Source organism: Hesperophylax consimilis, chromosome 21 (genome assembly GCF_061612785.1).
Source record: "Hesperophylax consimilis isolate HC1 chromosome 21, BYU_Hcon_1.0, whole genome shotgun sequence".
Taxonomy (NCBI): domain Eukaryota; kingdom Metazoa; phylum Arthropoda; class Insecta; order Trichoptera; family Limnephilidae; genus Hesperophylax; species Hesperophylax consimilis.
In genome coordinates, this window is record NC_142856.1 from 24,745,711 (window position 1) to 24,762,549 (window position 16,839).

The 16,839-nt window shown below is 36.8% G+C and overlaps 1 protein-coding gene across 2 annotated transcripts in view; it reads left to right on the forward strand.

Moving 5' to 3' along the window:
• Positions 1-16,839, forward strand: part of Ubr1 (Ubr1 ubiquitin ligase) — a 67,942-nt gene that overhangs the window by 1,783 nt on the left and 49,320 nt on the right. For both annotated transcript variants that reach the window (XM_089644676.1, XM_089644677.1), the window contains exons 2-3: positions 6,943-7,070; positions 8,457-8,608. In XM_089644676.1, coding sequence (XP_089500802.1) covers positions 6,988-7,070; positions 8,457-8,608 — 235 coding nt within the window. In that variant the 5' untranslated portion in view covers positions 6,943-6,987. The remainder of the gene's footprint in view (positions 1-6,942; positions 7,071-8,456; positions 8,609-16,839) is intronic.

Below are 16,839 nucleotides of genomic sequence, written 5' to 3' on the forward strand. Positions count from 1 at the left end.
TGTGATACCTCGCAAGAGCGCCCCAGTCTGTACAGTATAAAGGCAGGGAAGCTATGTCGCCAACCGGTTGGACAGCGTTGTGAGGCGGGTTAAGATAGGGGCTGTAGGAAGGGATTTATTAATTAATGCGGGTTATGAAGGAGGAAAAACAGATGCCCGGCAGTTCGTTCCACATATCCGTCTTACACAAAAACGAGTTGGCCCATTCTCGTGAAGCCAACATCAACCGCTTTGAGCCGCTCTCGTTCGTCGAGTTTCACGAATGTGCACCGGGGATCAATGCTGGTAGCTCCTTAGAGCAGGCTCCACTAAAATACCTTTAGAACAGACTCAGCATGCCCACATTCCGTCTGTGCATTAGAGATGGCAATTGGTATGTTAACAATGGATTGTCAATCAGATGGCCCATCCTCCTTTGCACAGAATCGAGATTTCAAGATTCGCAGCTCCAGTCCAGAGGTGGCTCCCAAATTCCATTTTGAAATTAGATTATAAAAATTACGCTTCGTTTCAATTCAATTATGACAAAAAACAACTATTTACATTGGTAAAAGATGCAATAAAATTCCTTTATTATTCAAAATTTCCCTTAGAAAATGATTATTTGTACAGATTTGGCTTTTGTGAAAGTTTCGTTTCAATCTAAATATGCATAAGTTACTTAATTAACCCAAACTAAGAACCAAATTTTTGCATGTAAGTTGTCTCTTGCTGTAATTGTTGAATGTAAGTGTAATTTCCTTAATCTATACACTAAAAGTGTGGCGGTTATGTAAATAATTACCGTAATAATAACCCTAAATGCCAGAAAAAAAATAAAAATCAAATTTGAAATGCTCATATCGAAAAAATGATTTTTGGGTTCTCTATGTTATGTAGATTCATCATTTTCCCTCTTGTACCACTAGTCTCTTGAAAAAAATAAAATAGAAAAATCTATTCCTCACAGTTGTCTTATTTTTATGTGAATTCCACACAAGAGTCCTAACTGACCAGAGCCAGTCGGACTGTGTAGTTGGGGTATGTTCTGAGGCTGAAGCCAGTGGATGGAGCTTAGGTAGAAGAAGGTTGAGAAGTGGCTATTCAGATCTGGTCACCAAATACGGCTAAAGTCTTTTTAAGCAATGTTGCGTTTCTGAACGGTAATCCTTCACCGGGCGATAATGAGAGTGATCTACCACAAAAATGAAACAAACTTAATTCATGATTACTATATCCGAAACCAGTCTTGTCTTGTAAATACTAAATTGAAAATTTTGTCTAGAAATTGTTTATTGAATATTTGCTTAAAAACCACCTCAAATATCAAACTGACCTTGATAACTGAAACTTTCTTGTTTGGGCATTAATATCTGGTAATAAATTTATTTATAAATATTACTATAGACCCCGCAATGCTTCGCTATTGCTAATTCCTTTCTCGGGCGTCTCCGACTTCTTCCACGATTCATTACTGTATACCACAATGTCACTGTCAAAAAACTACATTACATCGATATTAATTCGACTCCGTATCTCATTCGGGTGCATAGATATTGTCCCTGACTTCTTGTGCTTTTCAAACCACTTTCTAAACACTCCTGGCACTAATAAGAACAAGCTTTCAAATTTTCAGCGATATCGGTCAACTGCTTTTCGAGTTTTGTGAGTGCAAACATACGCAGATTATACTAAATAAAACCACAATTCTCCCGTAAACATCAACTTGATGTTACATTTTAAATAATTAATATTCACTGTAAAACCACATATGTCCTCTAAATAGGTACCAATCTGACATTGAATGAATGACAACAGAAAATACCCTAAGAGAGACTTGGCCACAGACATAGGAATTAATAGACGAGAAGATAATGGCGAGGGGTAAAATCAACTGTTGAAGAACGAAGGGAGTGAGGCTGACTGTGATTCGTCAATAAATCAATCTGACAGTAAATAGGCATCTCGCATTATAATATCACCATTTACTTCTTAAAAGTAAAATCTGCTTTTGAATGAATAGACATTTTTACATGGGAGCGCAAATTACTCGCCACGTTATGAACAAATTTGCGAAGTCCAAATTCGGCAAAAAAATTCGGTTCTATTTTCAGAGTCGAATATTTCGTTTAAGTATTTAGTTAAGACACTTTTATAAATGTTCATAATTTACTTCCCAGCAACCAACCAGCTTTGTGTTTCGCGTCCAGACGTTTCTCGATGTGATAGTATATTATGTTTCTACAACTGATCCATATTATACGATGTGAATATGCTTAAAATAAAGTAAAATAATGCTTATATATGGAATGTAATACGACAATTGGGTTTATTCTCTTTTTCACATCTATTTTTACAAGTTTTCATAGCACAAGTCAACATTTTGCCGTGTTATTTCGTAAAATGAACCGATGATGCATCGACCATAGTTCGCACAAGAATGATGACGTCACGTTTTCAAATTTCACTTGAGGCCATACGCGAGCACAGCCGGCTCCAATGGAACCGGTATGGGGAGTGGGGATAATACGCTTTTAATCACTTAGGGCAGGTCTACTAATATTCATATGTCTATGGACTTGGCATACCAATAAAAAATTCTATCCAAACGGTAGCACAAAAATGGCTCCCCAAATGGCTGCAATGCTGGAACATTTCCATGGTTATTTTACAATGGCTCGTTATTAACACTCGCTTGTACCTAGATTACATGAAATTAGTAATAGGTACGCAGATGTAGCGGATCTGTTTAACTGCACAGAAGCTGGGTACAAAAAGGCTTTAATATCATATCTTTTAAATCATGACCAACAAAATGTATGTCTACTTATACGTAAAAAGTCAAATAAATATGTATATAAAATGAACTGCCTGGGGGAACTGAGGAAACTTGGGTCAATAATAATATTCAATTCGGTGAACCAACAGCTTGATTGGCACTTACCTACTTTCAACCAAAATCTGAAAATAAATGCATACATTATAGCTATTGTAATATATTATATCATGTATCTATACTATCATATATTTCAATCAATACTAATCTAACCTAGTCTACCTATAAGTTTTGCATGTACTTGTATCTCTAACTTGTTATATCCATCTAGAGTTTCTGTTAATTGTATATTTTCTGATGTCACTGTTTATAATTTACTGTAAATGGTATATTTTATACGGTTGATATTAAAAATAGATATTTGGGGGAAACAACAATTATTTCTTACTTATAACCCTTTTTTAATTTTTTTTATTATTCTTTAAAGTCTTATCCCAGGGGGGTATAACTCCGAGAAAAAAGTGGGTCAGAAAAAAAGACACGGTAATCTCTATGGGTAACTTGTGACGTATATTTTCCACAAACCAATACGAACTTCATGCATGTTTATAGGCCGCTGTCATTGGCCGATTTTAGGCTAGCCAATGGGTTGGCTCCGAATGAGAATTATATTGTCGATGGTTACGCCTTTTTTATAGTTTCTATCCTAGTCGATGGTGAGTATGTGTAGTAGTGACGTATATTTTTCAGTTACAGACTTTTATCTATGGCAAACATTAGGACCCATGGGCTCAGTACTAAAAACCCGAAGATATTGATCTAGTGAGTGGTTCATTTATGTCTTATCCTGTCAAACTACGATTAAGCAGTTTGTCAACAGGATGTAAGTGTTCAATTACTATATAAATATGTATACATAATATTATTACTAATTATAAATATGCATAATATTGTTACTACTATCTAAAATAACACTAAATCTACATGCTAATAAATAACAAGTATTGATTAATAGTGATGATTAGTACCAAGTATTTCTACTTATGAGCCATGTTTTCAGCATATATCTGAATCTCTATTTGGGAATTAACAATTTTTTATTTTACTTGGCAACATTGGCACGTCATATTCTAGGGTTCGCTGTCTGTATTTATTCTATATTTTGGAACAAGCATGCCTTCATTCTTTGCGAACCTCGTGTTGTGTTCATTTTCCAATTTCTTTTTTTATATTCAGAGTCAGATATATGTTGAAACAATATTTTGTCCCATAGTAAGGCCTGCACAGGCATGATATTTAAGTTTCAATTTCATTTATTTAAGATACAACAATGAAAAAATGTTTTTGAAACTAGTAATTTAATTGTAGAATTTTGTACTAATTGTAGGTAATTTAAATTAATTTTGCAAGAATGTCCCCAAGTATCGTAGCATTGATTCTGCGAGTGATTCAACCCTAGAACTCTGTCAAGGAAATCATAATAACAATATATCACTCTTCATAACTTAAAAAATTTTATTGTAACGACACAATGTTGTAGGCACTGCTTCATCCATCGAGTTACTTTCAATGTTCTGTTGACGAAACTTTTTTCAAAATATTTTGAACACAGAAGCGTTCTTGGTTGACTTCCAATCCTCAGATAACATAACTTTAAAGCACCTTTTTTTCACCACTTTGAGACCAGAAAAGTGCACTTATTTATGGGAGGTACTAAACAAAACAAATCGTAATACAACTTGGGTAGGAACTTTCACCACCAGTTGGAATAGTGATTTACTATTACATTCTTAAATTGTAACAAAGAAAAGAATTTTCTTTGTTTAGCTATGGTCTTATAAGTAGAAATACTTTATACTAGTCATCACTCTCAATCAATATTGTTATCTATTGGCATGTATATATTTAGTGTTATATTAGATAGTAGTAACAATATTATGCATATTTATAATTAGTAATAATATTATGTAAACAAATTTACATTGTAATTGAACATGTACATCATGTTGACAAACTGCTTAGTTGTAGTTTAACGGGATAACACTTTAAGAATCAATAAAAAAATATTGAAAAGGTGTCATTATCATTGATTAAAATCAAAAATAAATGGAAAACGTGCCGCATTTTTACGCCAAATATTTGTATAACGGCTGCCCATTTAATTGGTGATGTATGCAATTTGCCCAGTTATATTGTAATATAGAATAAGCTCTCGATGATTACAATATTAACTAACAACATTCTTCAATATTGTGCGCCAAAGGATGTCTAAAGGATCAAATGACAGGAATGCTTTCCTAATCTTTCACTTACCTAAAATATCAATACAAATTGAAAATATCTCCAGAGTAAAAATAAATGTCGCCAACGGGAATTGAACACTTGCCTTCTGATGTCCGGTCAGGTGCTCTGAAACCACTGAGCTATGTCGGCCTATTTCCAACCCGCCAAATTATTCAATATGTACTTGTACCTCAATCAACAATTACTGCTTAGAGGCTACTAATTATTGCTTATAATTATTTGTTATCCTTTGTGCTATGCATAAAACCTTGTCTTATAAACATTAGTTTATCATTAAAAAATAATTCCACTTACCTGTCAAATGATACTTCTGCTGTTTTTTTTTTATTGGAAGAAACACTTAATATTTGTTTGTTGAACACTTTGCAGATTTCGTTGGGGGGAGGGGGTTGACAGCATAACTCAAGATTGAAAGTTTCTGTTTAATTTTGTGTTATTTAAACCAGTTCTTCAAATTTAGATCCATTTAAAAAGCATAACAATCCCGCAAGCTACTTATTAATGACAAGTGAGATTTCGAAAGCGGTACGATACTCACAAGCTAGTGATAAGAAGATACACAATTTAATGTTATTTTTCTTGGAAGCCTTGAACCAGGTGTGATGATAGTTACAATGTTGATTGTTTTGAGGGGGAATTTGAGAAGCATGAAAGTGAAATCTTTAAAACAATCATTGATTATAAATTTTGTTAATAAAAGTGTATTTTTCTAATATGCTTTTTTAAATTAGTGATACCTACTAGTATTTTGAAAATATACTGTGCATTTGCGAATATATTGATAGTAGAGGCATTTAAAAATTAAAAAAACTGATTTTAATGTAAAGATTAATGGCTGTAATGAGCAAATTTATTCGGTCCCCGTGATCGTTAAAACCAAGTTTGATAGTATTTACTATTATTTGTTAAATTTTTTTCGTCATATTTAATCCATTAATAATGTCAATTTGTGAATTTAGTTTCACGTTATCAGAAAAAGCGAGGTTATTACTGATATTATTTTTTAATTGAATTTTACTGCATGAATATAACAACACTTCCATGAAAGTGATGGTTTTTTGTAGTTAAATACAAATTCAAGAAATCAACGTTTATGTTGTGCAAAAACGAATCCAAAATGACGATTATTTAGTTATTCTTTTGGAATTATTATTATAATTTAAAATTGAAGTGACAGTTTTATTCCAGATTCCCTAAATAGAAGAAATGTGTTCTCTACGTTTGGAGTAAAAATATATGTGGTTTATTTTTTTACTTTATTGTTTGTACTGTTTTCACATTTCAAATTAAAATATAACAATTTAAATTATCAATGCACATTTCAAATACAACGATCTAAAAGATAGTTTTATCAAGTTTCTAAAATGGTTTTTGTTTTTACAAAATCTTCAAAAAGAAGAAATATATAGCACATTTAAAATATCTTCGAAATATTCTGAAATTTAATGAGAAATTATTATTATTAACAGTTTACACAACAGATAAACAACCCTCTTTGACTGTATAAGCAATGTATATCTTTTCAAGAACTATTTTATGGCTGTTAAATGTCAGTTTATATTTTACGTTTCTGTTAGTAATGTTTTCACAGTTGTTTATCAATTGAATAAAATTTTCACCACGTTTATTAGTAAGGCTTAGACTTTAAACAGTGATTCGTGCGCTTATTTGGAGTGAAAGATATAGACGTTATTTTGGTCTCCGGTGACTATTTTTTTCTCGTGTCTTCACTGACGAGAATTTTAATGCCAGCACACTTAATACACGGCGTCGATTTATCTCTTTAGTGGCACAACGTATTTCCGTTGATGTCCTTTCTGATGGTTCCTTCTAAAAGAATAATAAAACTTTTGTTCTAATCAATACTTTCTTGTTTTGTCCAGGTTTTGTGGGTGTTGTTGCAGTAGTATCCGGAACGGAAACTCGCCATGTCTGAATTCCCACCCCCTCCCAATGAAGACAATATGGACACCATGGACCCATCAGACCAGATGATGCATATTAAGGCTGGGTAAATATACATTTTATCTCATCTTCCTTTCCTTGCCCTGTTAGAGTCAGTCCCTTCGCTCTTCATCAGGCCTCCAACATCCTTGACTTGGGCTATGTCAGTGGACATAAATTATATATTAATCTTGTTTATCACTTTGCAACTGGCATAAACTTTTAGAATCGTCATGGGCCACATTAGTAATAATAATAATAATTGGATGACTTGTATAGCGCCGTTTTTGTGCAAAATCACCTCAAGGGCGCTGTACAAACTTATAATACATTTCTACAGTGATCTATGTTATTACTAACTATTTATGGAGATAATATACAATACAATACTTACCTGGTAGGTCACTTCAAATTAACACTTAATTAAAATCATCTAATTGTTTATTGGCGAAATTTAGATACAGGATTTAGGACATGATTGGAAAATTGAATATAACTGGACTTTCTCTTAGGAATGGTGTATTTAATTTAAGGGTACGACAGCTTAAAAAGGTAAGTTTTTAGTTTAGACCTGAATTCTGTTGGATTTGTTATGGATCTTAGTTCAGGACGGAGTTTGTTCCAAGCCTTCGGCCCAGATACTCCGAAAGCGCCATCACCAAACTTAGTATTTGGCTTGCGCTTAGGTTCCATCAGTCTGCCTACAGCTGATGATGTTGCTGATCTAAGCTCTTAATTATGGTCCCACAGATCTGGGCGACTTACTGGTTTAAACTCGTGCGCGTTAAGCAGCACCTGCACGTTCCATTGACACCGGTTCCGATCCCAAAAACGATGAAACAAAATCAAAAAAACTTATACCACAAAATCGACTCCAAATGTGATGTAACTGCGATGCACACATCAATAACTTATTATCGTTCCTGAGCACAACTGCAGATAGCCAACGACTTACGTGAAAACGTAAATTATACTACAAAATCGACTTTGTGATGATGATGTAGATTCACCAGTTTCCCCGCTTGTATTACGAGTTTCCGAACACCGTTTATGGTGACAACTATATCCTATGAACTGTCCTTGTTTATAGGTGAATTGAACAGCAGTTCAATGGTCGTGGTCTAATCCTGCGTAATTTCCAACCTAGTATTAAATTAACCTATAGTATGTTAGTGAAAAACCAGGCCTTATAAAAGATCATTTTTTTATAAATATTATCTTTTACTTTGCTATGTAGCTGTCGTTCGGCTGTCTTCGTGCTAGAGCGGTACGTTCCTTAGCTCTATTCAGCCAGGCACTTCCCAACCTTCCTCTTTACATCTCCTTCCCCTCTCCACTTCTCGCAGCCTCACAACCTACCTCGAATTAAGGATGCCATCGCCCAACTGGCTCCTGGCAGTTGGGACTCTTGTGAAGTAAATACATTAAAAAAACATTATTATTTTTCTTCCAGCCGTAGTATGCTACCAGTCAGTACTGATGCAGCCGTCAGTCTGTGGCAGCAAATGTTCAAAGACGGAGTATTACGCGCATCACACTTCCGAGATTACTGGCGCGTCACTGTACCGCGCGTTTACAAGCCGGAGCTCAACAGAAGCTGCCTGGGTAAGTTCTAACTTCTAAGTTGGTTAAATTATTTTCTAATCTCACATCATGTTTCATCCTCATCCACAAAGAATGGTTGATACTCTCAGTACCTCCGACCTTTCTCTGACCTTCCCTTCCCCACTCTCTTCAGCTTCACAACATTCCCCAATAGCTCTCTCCACCCACCGCGCTCATCTATCATTCGAGGGACTTAACTATCCCGCAGCCGAGTGAGGAGAAGGTAGTACCCAAAATTACTATCCTCCTTATACTAGCTTAAATGCTTGGTATATCATTTTAGTATTTTACGTATTCCTGTGCAAATATTGTTAAAAATGTACGAACCATTAGCAAAGTTCACCACCAGTTACTTTACAGGCTCCTCCCTAGCACCTAGCGGTCAGAGGTGAAACTAGGGCTAACAGATAAAACAGATGTTTTGCCTTATCAATTGGCTTTCTTTGACAGTGTTAGTTTACAATTAGCTTGTCAATGTGTTTTACTTGGTTAGATTATAAAAAGCCTCGCCGACTGGATTCCTTCTTCTCTCCTATAAAATAGTAACAAGCAGTCATTATGGTCTACAGACCATTAGTAAAAGTGTTTTGTCCGGGTCGGGAATAATTTAACTTTTTGTAACATTAAATAAAGTGAAATGCAGCTTTGTGCAGTAAAAACAAAAAAACCATGCGTCTGTTATTGAAGACTTCATCAAGCCCAAACAAATCTTAACAAATATGTTACCATTATTAATTGACTGAATAATTGGGATTTCTATAGTTTAAAAGCCCATAAGACAGAAAAATCATGAGGTCGTCGGAAGACACTCTTGGTTACAGACGTTTGGCATCTTGACCTCTCAAGAGTTAAATAAACAAATTGTGACTAACTGTGACCTTAATGACATTTCGGACCTTTGTATTATTTTTATTTATTTAGATATTTATTCATAATAAAGAATTCCAGTCAATTTAAAAATTTATATATGAATGTTCACCTTCTAACATAAAATTTTTTTTTTTTTTTTGTACAAATGTCGATATTTAAAACTAATTTTATTGTCGTTAAACTCAAATATACACTTTTTAAATACTTTAATGAGTAAAATCTTAGATTGTAATATTTAATCATTGAATACAGTATTAGCGACTCTCAGATGAAAATTTGAAAAAGAAAATCAGAAAAAGATTCGGTTGCATCTAGGAATTGAACCCACGACCTCAGCCTTGCCGGGGCTTTGTTCTATCGCTGAGCTAATTCGACACTATCCCCTTCGGTCATATTTAACTGTATCATTCTTAGACTAAGGGGGTATTTCACTATGTCGGGCTAAATATCTGACTAGCTAGCCGTTGGCTGGCTTTAAAGATCAGAATAACTTCGTTATTCAACGGCGACCGTTTCACCATTGTTGCCGAGCTTCCGGATAGATAACACTCGAAATAGTCTGGCAACATCGCAAAGTGTGCATTTTTTTGGTTATGTTATGTTGATTATCAGGTCATTTTAGATAGATTCGTGTCGAATTAATACATTGTTTCTTATTTTGAACACAATCAAATAATTCAGGATGGATCATACAAGCATTCAAATTCATTCGAGCTCTTAAAACTCGCGGCCTTCGCATCGCCGCCCTTTCACCTGCTTCTGTAAATCAAAAACCTCGGTATCCATAATAATTCGCAACAAAATTCGACTCACTTCTCCGCTGTCAAACTCGGAATGTTTTGACGCCATCTTTGATTCGAGGAATAGCGCCTAACTTGAGGTTCGAGCACTGATTAGTCAAATCGAACTTTAACCCGAGCGTTAGCGTTATTCAGATATAGTGAAAACGAAAAAATGACTAATCCGCGGATTAGTGCTTAGTCAGAACATAATCAGAGATAGTGAAATACCCCCTAAGAACTACAACATTTTCTTAATGCATATTTTTTTGGCTGCTATCTTAGATCTGTAACATTAGATAGTGTCTTCGATAAATATATCCATTTTTTTTATTTTAATGGGCGACATCTATTGACTTTTCTACAAGTCTAGAATAATTTTTTTTTTTTTTTTGCTTAATTAGTGTTGTAATATTTCATCATTGAAGACAATATTAGCGACACTTAAACGGAAAGAGACAATTTTTGTTTGTGAGTCATTGTCATTGTCTTCGATGATTAGATAATAAATTCTCATAAAAAATTAAAAGCTAATTTCATTGTAACATGCTCTGTTAGATTTTCGAGTTTGTGATTCATTAAAAATGTTATTTGTTGAGATTTAATTAGGTTACATAGTTCAATGATTCAATTTATTACGTGGTACTGAATTTATGAGTCGTTATTGATTAAGTGAATTTTAATTTAATAGTGGAGATTAACCCGTTGTAGGCCGGAGCATAAAACAGAAAAATATTAGTGGAACCTAAAATTTTATTGACTCAAACGATTTGGTTTATTACGTCTATTTGGTTTTTCATACATTTTTCGAAGTATTAAGGTCAAAATCGCATCGCAAATTATTCTAATAAGGATCATATTAGAATGCTCGCATGTTCTCCGGAGACCCATCGGCCGTCTTCGCATGCAGAATTACTCTTTAGCCCCTGTGTACCCAATTTCTAGCGATTTATGACCGGTCGGTGGCCGAGTTGACATCGCGCTTGGGTCCCACTCAGGCATAGTGTGTTCAATTCCTCGGCTGGCTAAGTCCTCCATCACAACACAAGCAACATTTTCAGCTTTCTGTGGTGGTAGTAGGAGATTTTCAAATATTGCCAGGTTATTCGTAACCCGAGAATGTTTGTCTTTCTTTTTAAAATTAAAAATAAAAAATTAAAATAACATGTTCCTCGTTAACTCCCAGGTTTTTTAGTTCAAAAAAAAAAATATTATTTTTAAGATAATATCTGTATATTCGTTATGCCGAAACGTTAATTTTATGAAATTCCCTCGATAGAAAAAAATTATAAAATAATTTAATTTAATATGTTATAGGCATGAAAAAAATCACAGGTATCTTTAAATGCAACTAAAGCATTTTTCGAGAGATTTTTGCTCTATTTCAAACAAGTCGTGTTTTATTAAATATTTTCGCTTAAGACGATGCACTACGTCGTGTAATATTTTAAATTGAGCCGCTATCAATTACCACCCCTCACATAGATGGCGATAAGGTTTAAATTCCCTCTTAACACCATCCGCCTGTTTTGATTTATGCAAGAAAAAAACATGGCCACAAAGTACCTTTTATTTTATTTTGTGGAGGTTCAGGCATAAATATTTAATTTTTTTCCGATCATTTTATAAATAACTTAAATTGCCACATTATACAATAAAATCATAACCGAAAATGGGTTCGTAAGTAGGAGATTTTGAACTTTAAAGCAGTTTTCATAGGCCTTACACGTTATTTTCTTCTGGGCTTATAAAAAGACTTCTCTTTATCTAAAAAACTAAACTACTATCTAAAAAATACTCAATTTCAAAGGCCAAGATGTATTCTACTCGCGGTATTTAATTAAAGCATCTGAAACATTTCTAGGTGACCAAATTTTCAAACCAAAAACACATGATTTTGCATTGCCTTAAGGTTTTTAGTTAAAAAAAACATATAATATCTGTACATTTTTTATGCCGAAACGTTAATTTTACGAAATTCCCTCGATACAAAAAAATTACAGAGTAATTTAATTAAATATGTTTATGGGAATGAAAAAATTTACAGCGTTTTTGCTCTATTTCAAATGAGTCGTGTTTTATTAAATATTTTGACCATTTCGCTTAATAATTATCGTTTTTTAATATTAGCGTGCTCCCTCCAACATTCGTATTTACATATCTCCCTTTCAATCTATCGTTGAACGCTTAATACAGGTCCTTAAGTTTAAACTAGTCTTGTGTTCTGAACTCGTCCGTGACATTTCCAGAAGTGGACTCATCTGTGAGCATGACATTTGGTCACGCATTTTCCATTTTTTTATTCAAAGAATTCTTGTCAGGTTTGATAAAAAAATAAAACTAAATCGGTACCCCCCGCCGCCCAAATCTGCGGCCTGCGGGTGACACTCAAACATCAAAATGGCCGCTGTCATGTATATTTGCATGTTTCAATTGCCAGGTGGCATAACATATTATTATAAATTCAACAAACACATGGCAGTTGGCTTTTGTTTTTCATGCAAACAACATATGTATTGAAAGAGTACAAGTCATATTCTAATAGTAGAAACTTTACTTGATAATTCAAAAGACCATAGATCTACTAATATTCAAATGAAAATTGGGGGAAGAGTCTTTGGAGGATTGTGATTATCGCCAATTTAAATGGGTTGTTGGCTAAATGATTCTGTGGTTCTCCAATCCGCAGAATCCAAGGTTGCGTGATTACTCTCAGTGTGTAATAATGAGAATTCAATCTTCAATTTAGTTTTTATTTTAACAAAACTCACGTTACAATAATTTTATGAACAAAACAGATTGCGTACGTTAGAGGAGATTTTAGGGCTAAACCGGCGGCTAGACCACTGGAGATAGAATGAATTATTTGCCGCGCGAAGTATCGCGCTCAGGTTCACAGTGATACCAGCCTCACAAGAATGTAGGTAAAAGTAATGTTGTCATTATTTTCGGGAGATGTAAACTCCCTATAATTTACCCTACAAGTCCAAGATGGCAGCGCCCACTCCATTGAGTCATTGAGCATCTTATTCATTATGCTTACATCAGCCTTGCATTATTTCTCCGTCTCCAAGTTGTAATACAGTCATACATGGTTTTACCACACAAATACCTCAGGAATCACATTTCTACAGCTGGGAAACATGCCGAATGCATCCCCAAGATTTGTAACGTTAAAAAAATTATGTCTGCATTTATTTATTTATTTTATAAATTTCTGGACAAACAGTTGTTAACTGGATTTTTGAAACCAAAAACGATAGCAAAAGCTAGAAAAGAGAAAGCCAAATGCAGAGGAAATATTGCTACAAAAGCAATCGGCAGGACAAAATCTTGCGAAAAATAAAATTGTACATCACCTTGAGGTGATTTTTCATGAAAACAGCCAGTAAACTGTGCCAGACATGGTGAGTCACGCAAATTCTGGAATGAAGGCTGGAGGTTCTGATCCACAGAGTGGCAAGATGTCGCTGCTTTTACCACACGTAAAGGGAGACAACTCGTATACAAGTGACTGTTGCCGCAGTAGAACTGTTTGACGTAGCCAGGTCTGGTCCAGAAAGAAGTAGAATAGTCAGTGGTCCAAGGCGAGGCGAGGGTCAGAAGTGAAAGAAGGAGTTTACAGGCGAAAGTCGGAGCAAGGTTGCTGGCGATCTTCCTTCTCTCGGTTTTATCTGTATTTATGAAAGGCACAGGGGTTCCCCGATAGGGCTCCCATTGAATTCGTTCCGAGCTCGATAACATGAATGCGTGTTTTTTGAAAAACTCTCCATCTTATTCATTTTTTATATCGTTCGACGGCCTCCTTGGTCGTGGTAAGGCCCTCTACTAGCAAGCCGGAGTTCGCGGTTTCAAACCCTAGCATGCGCAAGTAAATTTTATTTTTGACCGTAACTGGTTTCAGCCTGTTAAGGCCATCTTCAGACTGGTACTAATACTGTAATTTATAAATTTATTAAATTAATAGGCAATTACCTGTATATAGAATCCATTAAAATTTCATGTCAGTTGGGAAGCAAGACACAACAATGAAGATAGGAAAATCCAAATAATTTGAATAAACCCATTGTATGACACCAATACCTCCTAGATCCCCAAGGCCAGTATACTGAATCAAGATGGCCGCCGCTAAAGGCTGATGAGTCACTCCACTCCTTTGTTAAAATTATATAAACATTGATAAATACCGCACATTGGTACTTATAATTATATAAGGGATATATAAGACTAAGTAATAAACTAAATAGAAATTTTTTTTTTTTTTTTTTTATAGTCGGAGGCGGTTTACTTACGTTCCCCGCGAGCACTTAGGCCATAGGCCCATTGTACTATCTCCCATTTTACCTCATTCCCTTGCCAGTAACCCGGTCCCTTTTATGAAGTTCACCAGGGCTGTCATTGGATATGTGGCGATGTCTTCTGGTTCCACACTGTGTCTTCCCAGGTATCTGAGCCTTATTCCCAGCAGAGCGGGGCATTGGCACCATAGGTGAATTGGAGTCTCTTCCTCCTCTTCACATTTCCTACAGATGTTGGTGTTTTCCACTCCCAACAGTTGCATGTGTCTCCTGAGATGGCAGTGTCCCGTTAATAGTCCTACCAGTTCCCTCAGTGAGTTTCTGTCCATATCGAGTAGTTGCCTGGTTCGGTTAGGGTCCGGTCCGTTTATGAGTACTTTAGATTGCCTCATTCCGGGTGCCTTCTTCCATTCCTTCCAGTGTTGGGATTTGACCCACCTCTTGATATGTAGTTTGGTGTGGCAAGCTGCTACTCCTACGGCCGGCTCAGATCCCACAAGTGGTGCTTTCGCCCCTTTCCTTGCTAGTTCGTCAGCCCGCTCGTTGCCCTCAATACCTTTACGTCCTGGTACCCAGAGCAGGGTTACTTTATTGATGGTCGCCAGTTCTATTAGGATAGTCCTGCATTCCATCACCAGTCTGGAGTCGCATCGGTTACTTTCCAGTGCCATTAAGGCCGCCTGGCTATCAGAACATATGTTTATGTTCTTATTTCTGTACCCGATACTCATATTCTCCTGTGCGCAGACTAAGATGGCTTTCATCTCAGCTTGAAACACAGTGCAGTGCATTCCTAGAGGTATACTGAGTTCCCTCTTAGATCCCTGTAGACAGACCCCGGCCCCTGTTCCTTCCTCCATCTTGGACCCGTCTGTGAACCAGATTAGTTCCTGTTTGGAGTTTGGACCTGGGACCGTGTCCCATTCCTCCCTTGTGGGGTACGTCACTTTAAACAGCTGTCCGAAGAAGTATTCGGCTTGTTTGCCGTCCTGCTTCATCCCAGCCGTCGGACTAATTGCCCTCAGTCTTATTCCTATCTCCGTGTGACTGTTTCTGGGCAACTCTCCTCTCCATTGGCCATTGCAATGTAACCTGTAGGCTGCCGCCATTGCCGCCCCCTCTATTTCTATGTTTAGTGGGGGTAGGTTCAGCAGCACTCCCATGGCTAGTATTGGAGTGGTTCTCATGGCTCCTGTGATGCTTCTGCATGCAAGTCCCTGTATGTGATTGAGTGTGACCATCACTGTTTTCAGTGTTGTTCTCCTCCACCAGACCAGGGCTGCGTGCATGATCCTTGGTTTTACAACGGCTGTGTAAAGCCATTGCATCATTTTAGGTTTGAGACCCCACGTTCTGCCGCAGATTCGCCTAGTTGCCCACATCAGAGCACAGGCCTTTCTGCCTACAGTTTCCACCTGGTTTTTCCAGCTCAGTTTGGCATCTATGATGACTCCGAGGTACTTAACCGTGTCAGAGGGTTCTAATTCCTTTCCATAGAAGGTTGGATTGCTCCATCCTTCTAGTTTCCTTTTACGCGTAAAGATTACTAGTTCTGTCTTGTCTGGGTTGACTGACAGTCCTGTTTCTTCACACCATTCTTCCACTGTTGCCAGTGTTGACTGTATAAGGCCTCGGGTTGTGTCTGCATCCCAACACCTTATTATGGTTGCAATGTCATCCGCATACCCTTGCGTATATAGGCCCCTGTTGTTGAGTTTCCGGATGAGGTTGTCCACCACCAGGCTCCACAGCAAGGGTGATAAGACCCCTCCCTGTGGACACCCTCGTGTCACCAGCAATTTGATGCTTACCTCACCCCTTGTCACCGTAAGTATCCGGCCTGAGAGCATGTTCCTCAGCCACCTTCTGGTGCTTTTGTCGAGTCCATGTCTTTCTGCCGCTTCATCAATGGATTTAATAGTGGTGCAGTTAAATGCTCCCTCTATATCCAGGAATAGCCCTACCGCCAGTTCCCCAGTCGCTTGTGCCTGCTCCAGTTTGTACACCAACCTGTGCAGTGCCGCGTCGACTGACTTACCTGCTTGGTAAGCAAACTGTAACTCGTGGAGGGGCTTCTCTTTCAGTGCCCCGTCCCTTATGTGCCTGTCCATTAGCCTCTCCATTGTCTTCAGAAGAAATGAGGTGAGGCTAATTGGGCGGAATGCACCTGGTTGGTCGTAGTCAGCTCTCCCCGGTTTGGGTATGAACACTACCCTTGTCTTCCGCCATGGTATGGGGATGTATCCGAGGGCACAGCATGCCCTCAGGATCTTCGTCACCGGAA